Genomic DNA, 12,865 nt, shown 5'->3' on the forward strand with positions numbered 1-12,865 from the left:
TAAGTTTTGATTAAGGGTTTATTTGCCCTCTTGTTTATAAAAGCTGAATTAATTCCACTAAAGCTAAAACCAAAACTATGGAGCTTATGTACTAAAGGTTTTCTCCCATTCTGTGGCTGTGTTAACTAAGGAGGATGTGAACATGAAATAAGGATGTGAGGGTGAAGGGCATTACTCTAATCTAGGAAAAACTGGGTGAACGCCTCACTTCAAGCAATAAAGGCTCAAAGCAGAATGTGGATTGTAAACTGTCAGATACACAGAGATTGTGGGCCAAGGCCAACATACTGCCCCCCCCCTCCCCCCCAATGTGCCTACTGCAGGATCCACTAACAGTGGTAAGCTTAAGGTTATAGTGTAATGTAGGTGCCTCAGTACCGTAATATCAGGTTTTAGTTGCATAGCATCAGATACACACTGATCACAGGAGAATTTTGTATGCAGTTTTTCAATAAAAGGGAGATGACCAACAAGCAAGCAAACAAACTAAAAATGTGTAAGATGTCTTTTCTTTGGATAAGAACTTACTATGAAAATGGTTTTGCCTCAAAACTGCAGTGCAATATTTAGGACTAGAATTGTGTCTTATGGACATAGCTGTAAACTCGATTTTTGCTCCAGTCATTACTTTTAGCCTTTAAGCAGATAAGGGCCAATGTCTATAATAAAACTAAGCTCCCCGCTTCTGATCCGCTGCATTGCACATACTGAAAGTCTAAAGGACAGTGGCTTAATTTTCCTAACTGGAAGAGGAAGGCGTGCATAAAAACTGACAAAATTAAAAGCCACAGATCCAATGAAATCACTTTTGGTTTATTTTACGGACTTCATTTCATCATCTACAAAGAAAGTAACAAAATGCAGCGGAAAGCGCAATCTTACAGGAAGCCTGACACCAAGATTTAGTGCAAATATGGAACTCACGGCTGCAGAAAACCCTCAGGTTTTTAATTTTATTATATATATATTTTTTTTTACAGTGAACAATGTTAAATAATGTAAAGAAAACATTTTGTAATTCAGAAACAGATTGTGAAAAAAGATATGCAAAGTTACATAAAATAATTTAACAGTTCAGTAGCATTTATTTTTTTCCTCGGCTTCTTGTTTTGTTTTTTTCCACAGGAGGGAAATAAGTGAAAAATAAAACCAGTTCGTGCACAATTAGATTTTTTTTCTTTAATGAAAACAGTCAAACTAGTTAAACAAAAAAAAAAAATTTAAATAAATAACCTTCGGCTGCATTTGGTTGACCATTTGCTCTGCCTTAAAAACTTGTCGTCCTTTAGGTTTTAATATCTCCATAAAACAGAGCTATTTTTTTACCTGACCAAAATGTAAAGAAATTAAAAAATATACATATATATCAAATAAGCAATACTTTGCATTCCATTGCTCTAGAAGTCGCATACCATAGGTTTTGAACACTAACTTACTCCCTTCTTCCAATGCCTTCTGTGACTCTTTGTCAACAGGAGTCCCCTTTCTCACCCTGACACTTAGCAAACACAAGCAGGACTCCTGCAGCTCCTTCAGAGCCTGTTTCGCATTTATCAAGTAATAAAAAAAAAAAAATAGAAAGAAAAACTAAAGAAACTGCACCGCAGAAGTCAACTGCATCCTTTCTGCTCTTTGTAATGGAGTCTGTGCACTCAAATGGTACCACCCTATCAAAACAGCCTGTGTGGCACCAAACAGGGAGCGACTGGAAACCTGAAAACCAGGATGAGCTGATGAAAGGGCAAGGCTGATACACCTGAAGAAGAGAAGCCCTGCAGCTCAGGGCCTACCTGGCCGACCTGTGGTGTTATCTACAGCTGCTCCTCAGGCAGGCTGGCACAGGTTGTACTGTTCGCTTGTGCTTTTTCACCCTCCCTGTGACTCCTCTACCCCCATCTCCTCACAAAGATATCAAGGTGTGACAGAGTGTTCACAGCTAAATGCAGCACTCCAGAGTAATACTGGTTACAGGAACTTTTAAAAATTGTATTTATTTTACAGGGAATCTGTATGCTTTCAAATGTAAAAGAAAATCACAAAGAGCAAAGCAGAAGCAAAAAAAAAAAGGCAGCACAATTAAACTAAGGTCCCGGTATCATTATAAATACCTTAAACCTGGAATTGAGTCATACAAAAGCCCTTGCAATGCATAAAAAAGGAAAACTGACCCCAGTAGATGTCCAAATCTTCCCCCTGCTCATCACTTCCTCACCTCTGTGCAACTTCACAGCTTTAAAAAAAAAAAGCCCTAAAATTAACCCTGTTCACAGAATGCCTCCCACTCAACTGCTGATATTTATTTTCTCTACTGTTTATTTTCCTAACCTCAGATGAAGGGTCTTGGCAGGGGGGGTGGGGGATGTCCACTTGCTATTCTAAACCAAAGAATGTGATTGTACCCCTGCAGAACTAGCCATCACCTCAGATCCCTTCTTCATGCTTAGTACACACCAATGCCATGAGAAAAAAAAAAAAAAAAAAAGTTACCATACTACTACCAGCACTTCAGGTCAGTGCAACTGGATATCCTGGAACCCAAATCCCTTTTCTTTCAGACTGCAGCTTTTCCCTTACCATACAATTCGGCACTCGCCGGCACATCCTCCTCCCTTCCTCACAGAGTTCAATTGCAGTTAGACAATATACAAACATCCAAAGAGAACTCCAACCTTCAACTACCCAGCAACCGAGTTCAAATACTTCAAAACATTCCTTACACTTTCCAGCTGCCCCTCTTCACAGTCTGCTAGGAGGGTGATGCGAACTGCCGAAGCAACATATTCCAAGGCACTAAAATATCCAGCAAGCATACTGGGAGAACAGACAAATATTCAAGTACATTACTTTATACAATTTTACATTCACATTTATCTAATACAATGAAAATACAAAGGAAAAATAGTTAAAGTGTCTCCAATAAGTAGATATAGCTAGCTTTTTTTTTTTTTTTTTAAACTTTTTATAACCCTCTATCTTCCACTTTCTTAGTTTTAACTACTGTTGTCCAACAACATTTCTATAATCACAGTGTTTCCACATCAAAACTGATGGCAAGTACATGTTCGCAGGGAACTTATTAAAAACATTTTTTTAAACAGTTTAAATTGCTTTAATGCTGCAGTCAAAGCCGTTAATATGTCTTTACTTAAAGCATTAATGACCTATATTTTCAATCACTGGGGCATCACATCCCCGCCTCACTCTCTTATCAGGCTGCAAAAACAATGCTTTTAAACAATCTGGAAATCTGAGAATAAGGAAGCTCTTCCTGACCTGCTATGGTTTGTTCGAAGAGGGGTTAGAAAGAGATGGGAAGTGTGTGCTGTAATGAAGAAAAAGCCTTATATGCTTGAGCCACCCGCTCTGCCAGCAACATGATTGGGAAAATGCTTCCCCAACTCATGTGTGTCCCCAGAAAGAGCATTTCAGCAGCTCCAACATGCTCATGGTGAGGCAACTGTCTCCCCCTCTCTTCTGCTCTCCAAAAGATAAAAGGTGGGGGAGAGGGGTGAATCTCACTCCTGAGGGCTGAAAAATGGTTAAAAAAAAAGGGATGTGATTACTCCGCGTCAGGCAGATATAACCAGTTTAATGCAGTACTAATAGTTAGTACAAGGTTTTCTCTCTCCCTCCCAATGTCCTGTTTCATGTCCAGCCCAGTACGGACACTGGGCCTCTCTTTAGGTGGTCCTCAGATTGGAGCCTGGGGGATTACTTATAGACTTCTGCAAATTGCTGATGTTGAAATTCTGCAAGGAAGAGGCAGCAGGCGGGAATTGGCCAAGGGTCTGAGGTGGTGGGCCACTGGTTCCACTCCACTGTGCAGTGAATGGTGCTCCAGGGAAGCCGTACTGCTGTGGTGGGCAAATGCCCTTTGTATAATGACCTAAAGAGGTAGCTGATGCCGCAGGAATAGAAGTGGGGCCTCCCAGATTTGGAGTCATCGATATGCACAGCTGGCCTGGAGCAGAGAATTTTCTTGCCATGCCTGGGCCCTGTACAAGAGAGAAAAAAAAAAGTTAGCCACAGTATCAGGGTCATGCACAATGTGCACTGGCTGCTGTCAGACTTCCAGTAACAATCATGGATTACAACGGAGACTTAACCAATATCATATAATGCTGTCATGAAGCGTGCATTAAAAAGTAGGGGCTCCAGCTAGACTGCTCAGCAGCACTCTCACAGCTGCTCAACATTTTTCAAACATTCTTCACAGTATGTAAGTAACCAACTTTATTTATCCCTTGACAAATGTTCCTGCTTGGTCCTGGATCTAGACTCTTGTAGTAGTGAGTTCACTGAGATCCTGCCTCTAGCAATGGAAAGATACAGAAGAACATTTTCCCAGTTTTTTTCTAATCCTTTCTGACTAATTGCTAACATTCTATAGGAAAATTAGGTTCTTACCTTTGCTAATTTTCATTCCAGTAGTACCATGGATCAGTCCAGACAGCTGGGTTATGCCTCCCCTCCAGCAGATGGAGTCAGAGAGAAAACTGAAAGCACCCCCTATATACACTGGTGTGCCACCTGCGACCCTTCAGTATATGTGATATCAAAGCAGAAGTAATGAATTAAGCACTTTCAACACTGCCCTCAAGAATCCCCCTTTGTTTTTGTTTTTTTTTTTTTAAAACAAGTGACCAGATCACGTAGAAACATCCTTGAAAACAGATAAAACCAGACACAACAAATAGAACACCAAGAGTGTACAACAACACACGATACACTGGTATAACTGTCAAGGAAACCACAAACGTGCGGAAACCGACATAAAACCACTGAAACGGAAACAAAAATCAGAGAATACGAGCGGACTCCCAGAACCCTGTGGGCGGGCGTCTGGACTGATCCATGGTACTACTGGAATGAAAATTAGCAAAGGTAAGAACCTAATTTTCCTTTCCCAGTACGTACCAGGATCAGTCCAGACAGCTGGGATGTACCCGAGCCGCCTTAACTGGGGTGGGACCCTGAGAGTCCCGCTCGAATCACACTGCTCCCAAAGGACTCTGCAGGAGGTCCCCGGACATCCAGGCGATAATGCCTGGAAAAAGTATGCCAGGATTTCCATGTGGCCGCCCTGCATATCTCTTGGCAAGAAACCAAGTGAGTCTCTGCCCATGAAGTCGCTTGAGAACACAGAGAATGAGCCTTAAGCCCAGCGGGAACAGGCTTACCACAGCCAACATTCGTGGACGCAATAGCACCTTTTAACCAGCATGCAATCGTAGCTTTGGACGCTTGAAGACCCTTCCTGGGTCCATTCCATAACACGAAAAGGTGATCTGACTTTCTAAAGTCATTCGTAACCTCCAAATAGCGTAAGAGAATCCGACGGACATCCAAACGCCTCAAGTCCCGACCCTGAGCCGACTGTAGGTCCTCGTCCGAAAAGGAAGGTAATTCCACCGTTTGGTTTACATGAAACGTGGAGACCACCTTAGGTAGGAAGGAAGGAACAGTTCGTAAGGAAACTCCTGACGCCGAAATGCGCAAAAACGGTTCCCTGCAAGAGAGAGCCTGAAGCTCCGACACCCGACGAGCCGAGGAAATGGCGACAAGGAAACAGTCTTGAGGTTGAGATCCTTCAAAGAAGCCGCCTTAAGAGGTTCAAACGGAGCCGCACACAATCCACGGAGTACCAAGTTCAAGTTCCAAGACGGACAGGGAAGCCTGACGGGAGGACGCAAGTTTCTAACCCCTCGCAAAAAACGAGCCACATCTGGATGACTCGCAAGGGAAGAGCCTTCGACCTTACCCCTCAAGCAGCCCAAAGCCGCCACCTGAACTCGAAGCGAATTATACGCCAACCCCTTCTTCAATCCATCCTGTAAGAACATAAGGATATCCGCCACTGACGAACGTCTGGCCGAAGTACCTGCCGTGTCACACCAATCATGGAAAACCTTCCAAACCCTCGCGTAGGCGAGCGTAGTGGAAGATCGATGCGCCCGAAGGAGAGTAGACACCACCGCGTCCGAATAACCTCTCTTCTTCAACCGCTTCCTCTCAAAAGCCAAGCCGCCAGACAAAAACGATCCGCCAGATCGAAAAATACTGGACCCTGCCGAAGAAGATTGGGAAGATGACCGAGACGCAGTGGGCCGTCGACTGCCAAGTTGACCAGATCCGCGAACCACGGGCGCCGCGGCCATTCCGGAGCCACGAGAATCACCGGACCGTGATGGGACTCTATGCGCCTTAGCACTTTCCCTACCAGAGGCCACGGAGGGAACACATAAAGAAGAATGTGACGAGGCCACGGAAGGGCTAGCGCGTCCACCCCTTCTGACGCGTGCTCTCTTCTCCGACTGAAGAAGCGTACCGCCTTTGCATTTTGACGGGTCGCCATGAGGTCCAAGCGCGGAGTCCCCCAATGCCGCGCGATGAGAGCCATCGCCTCCAACGAGATCTCCCATTCTCCTGGATCTAGGTGCTGCCGGCTGAGGTAATCCGCCTGAACGTTGTCCACGCCGGCAATATGGGTGGCCGCGAGACGCTCTATGTGCCTTTCCGCCCAGGACATCAACAGCGCCGCCTCGGTCGCTACTGCTTGGCTTTTTGTGCCTCCTTGTCGATTTATGTACGCCACTGTGGTCGCATTGTCCGACAGAACTCTTACTGCTCGTCCGCGTACCAGTGGAAGGAGACAACGCAAGGCCAGGCGGACCGCTCTGGTCTCCAATCGGTTGATGGACCAAGTCGCTTGGAGTGCCGACCAGTTGCCCTGGACCGCACGGGACTGGCAGACCGCACCCCAGCCCGACAGGCTGGCATCCGTCATCACCACCAACCAAGACGGGGGTTCGAGGTCCACCCCCTGTAGGAGATTGGCTGGAGTCAACCACCAAGAGAGACTGGAGCGAGCCGGCTCCAGCAAAGGCAATTCCATCCCGTACTCCTCCGATCGGGGATCCCAGCGAGATAGAAGTGCTCTTTGTAACGGACGCATATGCGCAAAAGCCCATTGTACCATTTCCATAGTAGACACCATATGACCAATGACTTGTAAATAATCCCAGACCGTGGGAATCTCGAGCTCTAACAGGCGCCGTACCTGAGTCATGAGATTGAGCATGCGTTGCTGCGGAAGAAAAACCTTGCCCACCAAGGTGTCGAACCGAGCTCCCAGGAACTCCAGCTGTTGGGTCGGTTCGAGTCTGCTCTTCGCGAAGTTGACTACCCAACCCAACCTCTGCAGCTGGCGCACCACTAAGGAGACCGCCCGGTTGCATGCCGCGTGCGACTTTGCTCGAATGAGCCAATCGTCGAGATAGGGATGTACAAGGATGCCTTGCCGGCGGAGGGAAGCCGCTACCACCACAAGAACTTTGGTCAACACCCTCGGCGCGGTGGCCAACCCGAAGGGGAGGGCGCAAAACTGGTAGTGGTCTCCCATCACCATGAACCTCAAGTACCTTTGATGCCGTTCTCTTATTCCGATGTGCAGATAGGCCTCTGTCAGGTCCAAAGAAGCCAAGAATTCTCCCTTGTGGACGGCCGCAATAACAGACCGGAGGGTCTCCATCCGGAAGCGGGGCACACGCAACGCCTTGTTTACTCCTTTGAGATCCAGAATGGGTCGGAAGGTGCCCTCCTTCTTGGGCACCAGGAAGTATATGGAATACCGACCCGTCCTGAGCTGGTCCCGGGGAACCGGAACCACCGCCCCCAGAGCCTGTAGATGGGCGACCGTTTGGGCTATAGCTACCTGTTTTTCTACGGGGCCGCACGGCGATATCAGGAAGAGATCCCGGAGGGGACGTACAAAATCCAACTCGTAGCCGTACCGAACCACGTCGAGGACCCATTGATCCGAAGTAATTGCGGCCCACTCCTCCCAGAACCGGGACAACCGACCTCCGATAACGGGCACGGAGGAGTGGGCCCGCGCACCTTCATTGTGCGGGCTTGATGGCAGGAAAGCCTTGGGAAGAGCCCCCGCGTATAGGCCTCCTGCCGCGAAAGGAAGAAGAAGACCAGGCCTGGGATCTTGTCGCCTGCTGCCGCTGGGGAAGGGAACCCCCTCTTCCCCCACGGAAACGCCGTTGACCCCGAAAGCGAGCCCTAGCGTTACCAAACGACCGAGGTTGCTGAGGCTTATCCTCAGGCAACTTGTAAACCTTGTTGTCACCCAGGTCCTTAATGAGCTGGTCCAGCTCCTCGCCAAACAGCAGCTTGCCCTTAAAGGGGAAGGAACCTAACCTCGCCTTAGAATTGGCATCCGCCGACCAACGACGGAGCCAGAGCAACCTCCTGGCTGAAACCGCCGAGGACATAATGCAAGCCGACGTGCGCAACAAGTCATACAAGGCATCCGCTGTATAAGCGACCGCCGCTTCAACACAATTCGCCTGCTCAGCCGCCCGGAGGGAGCTCCTGCATGGTCAGCAGCTGCTGAACCCAGCGGAGGTTGGCCCTCTGCACAAGGCTGCTGCAAGCCGCCGCTCGGACCCCCAGTGCCGCCACATCAAAAATGCGCTTTAATAAAACCTCAAGCTTGCGGTCTTGGAGGTCCTTCAACGCTATACCCCCCGTCACTGGGATAGTTGTGTGCTTCACCACAGCCGTGACAGCCGAATCTACCGCGGGTGTCTTCAAAAGCTCCAAGGAATCCTTGGGTAAGGGATATAGCCTTTCCATGGCTCGATTCACCCGCAGGGAAGCCTCTGGGAGCTCCCATTCCTTTGAAACGATCTGTAAGACCTTGTGGTGAAAGGGAAAGGTCTGCGGGGGAGCTCTAATCCCTGCCATTGCGATATCCCCTGTAGACGTGTCCGCCTCCTGAGGCGGAGTCGTCAACTCTAGCTCCTGCAACACGTGGAGAATAAGGGAGCTTAATTCTTCTTTTCCAAACAAGCGGAGTACCTGGGGATCATCCCCAGCTACAGCCCCCGGATCGTCGGCCATCAGCAAGTCCGGAGCCCCCGGGGATTCCGGAGCGGCTCCTGTGTCTCCCAGATCCTCAGCCCCACCCCCCCTCGGGCGGGGACTCTTGATCCCGGAGGACCCCATGTCCGGTGGACCCCCACTTGAGACGGGGGTGGTCTTGGGAACCTTTGGGGGAGCGGGAGCCTCCGCCTCCCAGCCGGATTCTGCCTGCAAAAAGGCTTTGTGCATTAAAAGCACAAAATCGGAAGAAAATGGCACTGACCGTTTTAGATTTTTCTTCGGACCATCCGATGAAGGGGGGCCGTGAGGAGACCCCGAATCGGCCTGGGAGCACGGGCTCTGTGCCTCAGGAGAGGGAGGAGGAGAGATTTCCTCCTCTGATGCTGAACATGCAGCCTGCCGCGTGGCCAAGATGGCCGCCGCACTCCTCCCCGGTGGAGGAGGGGCCGGAGGACGACTGCCTGAGACGCTGCTGTGCCGCTCCGGAGAGAGGAGAGAAGATCGGCTGCGGGCAGCGCTCAGCCCCCCCGAGGGTCCCTCGCCCCCGGGAACACATCGGGGGCAGAGACCCCCGCGGGAGAGTCGTGCCCCCGCCTCTCCACAGGTCAGGCAGACCGAAGATCGCGGCATCAGCACCGCGAACGGAGCAGCACGAAAAAATGGCGCCAAAAACTCTCAGAGAGGAGAGCCCCACAGCAAACGCGCGCCGGGTGAGCTAGCCACCCCCTCCGGGGTCCGAGCAGGCACGGGCAGGCCGGGGTCAGGAGAAATGAGCACACTGCCTGTCCCCAACAGGACTTAAATGGCTCCGTAAGTAAAAAACTTTAAACTTTTTTTTTTTTTTTAAACCCCCTTCAGGACTAAAGCCTGGAATTGGGGGGAGGAGGGTGACCGGCCCACCGGTAAGCTCTCCCCCAGCCTGCGGACACACTAACCCGGGAATATCAGAAGGGTACTACCCTCCGAGCCTGCCTCACACTAATCCCTAGCTGCGCAGCGCAAGACACTCACACAGACATTCACACAGACCGACAGGCAGACAGAGGAGAGAAAGGAAGCATCCAATGATCTTGTCCCCTGTCCTACCTTACTCTTTATATTGTATTTTATTTTTTAATTTTCCCAGGACCGAGAAAATAAAAACCGACCGGAGCAGGACCGCAGGTTATGCCTCTCAATCTGCTGGAGTCAGAGATTATACTGAAGGGTCGCAGGTGGCACACCAGTGTATATAGGGGGTGCTTTCAGTTTTCTCTCTGACTCCATCTGCTGGAGGGGAGGCATAACCCAGCTGTCTGGACTGATCCTGGTACGTACTGGGAATTGCTTTTCTGACTGCTCCGGATTTCAACGTGTTGTCGTCCCCAGTGACTGCAAGGTCCTTTTCCTGGGTGGTAACTCTTACTAAGGAACGCTGCACTGTGTATGTATAGTTTGGATTATTTTTCCCTGTGTGCATTAAAGTGATCTGCCACTCACAGTTTCCCGCTCTCGTAAGGTCCTCCAGCAATTCCTCAGTGTCAGCTCAGGTTTTAACTACTTTAAATAAGTGTGTCATTTGCAAATGTCATCACATTGCTTAGCTCCTCATTTAAGAATAAGCTAAACCCTGGTCCCGGTACAGATTCCTGGGGCACTCCACTATTCACTTCTCTCTGTGGGGGAAAACTGGCCATTCAGAGCGACTGCTTCCTGTCTTTAAACCAGTTACCAATCCACAATGGGATATTGCCTCCTACCCCGAGTTTGTACTTTCCTGAGGAATCTTATGTGGAACTTTATCAAATGTCTCCTGAAAATCCAGGTACATCATATCAAATCAACTCACACTTATCCACGTATTTGCACCTTCAAAGAATTCTAATAGATTGGTAAGGCAGGACTTCCCTTTGCTAAAACCATGTTGGCTTTTTCCAAATCCATGCCGTTTATCCATATGCCCAGCAATTCTCTTCTTATGGCTCCTACCATTTTACCCAGCACTGAAGTCGGGCTTATTGGTCTGTACTTTCCCAGAATACCCTGAAGCCCTTTTCAAAAATTGGTACTGGCTACCCTCCAGTATTCAAGTACAGTGGCACATTTTAATTATGTGAGAGATTAACAGATGCATACCTGCAACAGCATATTTGCATTTTCAGAAGTCTGTGGTGAATCTTTTTTTTATTTAAATGCACATTGACATGATTTAGTGCACACTAAAAATATTTACAAACACCAAATGTAAACATTACATGGATACCTGGGTTGACAATATAGCAACATTCGCTAATTGACACACTCCTGGTATTCGCTAGCTTACATTTTACATTAACATTTACTTTCTCTAGAAATGCTATAGGCATGAGTTTCGTTACCTCATAGCTGGGATGGCTTGGATTCTTGCTTCTCTTGCCAGACAAATTCATGGCATCTCGGGCCCAGTTGTCCACCAACTTGTGTAAATCATCTGTAAAGGTTCCCTTTCGACTTGAGGTGACTGCAGGTGCCAAGGACTGGGATGTCTGAGTGTTCACTGCACCTCCAACTGTGTTTGTACTGCTGGTCCCTACATTTACCAAAAAAAATGAAAAGTTAAATTCTCTCACAACTAAAATCAAAAAATTTACGAATGGCAAATTTCTCTATTTAAAAAGGCAGGTATGGGAGTGCTGCCCTATTAAATTCTGCAGCCTATTAAAAGATCCTCTTGTGGGGCCAGCTAAGTGGCTCGATGACAAATGCTTGCAGTCATGCAGAGGGCCTGGTTAAAATTTCCAAGCACAGCTTCTGCTCCCTAGACATCCAGGAACGCTGAGAGGTAGCATGGCTCAGCCATCATGCAATAGCAATTAAGGGTCCACGTTAATCAGGTTCCAGAAGGCATTGCGATTTGGAGTCCATGGCCAAGGACTGTCATTGACAGCTTGGACTGAGAGGGGTAAAAAGAAAAATAGGGAGGAAAAGCCACAGCTTATGGCACTGTAAAACAATAGAATCCAGTACTGACTGAGGGAAGCCCAAAGGAGGAGAAGAAACTGCTGGGCACCAAACTAAAGAATTTTATGTAGTCAAACTAAGAACAGCTGATAGCACCACCTAATACCCTGACAGACTGACATTTGTTTTGTTTTGCCTTGATCCTGTGGAACTCTCTCATTAACATTCGTCTACAATCACAATCTAGCCTTTAGAATAGTGTTTCCCAATCAGTATGCCAAACATGATCAGATTTACCAGAAGTCATTATTGCCTGATTCGAGACCAGCCCAGCTTTCAGCACATCACAGCAAAGAAGAAAAAAAAAAAAAAAGTCACCAGTGGTGGCTCTTAAAATGTGCAGGAGTGCCTTTCTGAGCACTCATGTGATCACACACACTTCTTTCCTAATTACAGCATGAGTTCTGAAGTATGGAAATTAATGGGCAGTATACAAGGCATGGACAGCCAGTGCCTGCTCTTCCCCCTTCCTCAGAGTCCTTCCAGCCACTGTCTTATCCCCAGGCTGAATGAGAGAGGACACTAAACTTTCAAAAGGGAAACTTTGATAAAATGAGGAAAATAGTCAGAAAAAAACTGAAAGGTGCAGCTGCAAAGGTTAAAAGTGTTCAACAGGCTTGGACATTGTTTAAAAATACAATCCTAGAGGCGCAGTCCATATGTATTCCACGCATTAAGAAAGGTGGAAGGAAGGCAAAACGATTACCGTCATGGTTAAAAGGTGAGGTGAAAGAGGCTATTTTAGCCAAAAAATCATCCTTCAAAAATTGGAAGAAAGATCCATCTGAAGAAAATAGGATAAAACATAAGCATTGTCAAGTTAAGTGTAAAACATTGATAAAACAAGCGAAGAGAGAATTTGAAATGAAGTTGGCCATAGAGGCAAAAACTCATAATAAAAACTTTTTTAAATATATCCAAAGCAAGAAACCTGTGAGGGAGTCGGTTGGACCATTAGATGACCGAGGGGTTAAAGGGGCTCTTAGGGAAG

The 12,865-nt window shown here is 47.6% G+C and overlaps 1 protein-coding gene across 1 annotated transcript in view; it reads right to left on the minus strand.

Annotated features, from left to right (window-relative positions):
- Positions 1-792: 792 nt before the first annotated feature.
- The window catches only part of WNK1 (WNK lysine deficient protein kinase 1), a 395,379-nt gene continuing 383,306 nt past the window's right edge, over positions 793-12,865 (minus strand). Inside the window, exons 28-29 of the mRNA XM_029597482.1 lie at positions 11,253-11,443; positions 793-3,995 (exon numbers count right to left, since the gene is read on the minus strand). Of these exons, the coding sequence (XP_029453342.1) occupies positions 3,681-3,995; positions 11,253-11,443 (506 nt within the window). The 3' untranslated portion in view covers positions 793-3,680. The remainder of the gene's footprint in view (positions 3,996-11,252; positions 11,444-12,865) is intronic.

The sequence above is a fragment of the Rhinatrema bivittatum genome, chromosome 4, assembly GCF_901001135.1.
Source record: "Rhinatrema bivittatum chromosome 4, aRhiBiv1.1, whole genome shotgun sequence".
In the NCBI taxonomy this organism is placed as follows: Eukaryota; Metazoa; Chordata; class Amphibia; order Gymnophiona; family Rhinatrematidae; genus Rhinatrema; species Rhinatrema bivittatum.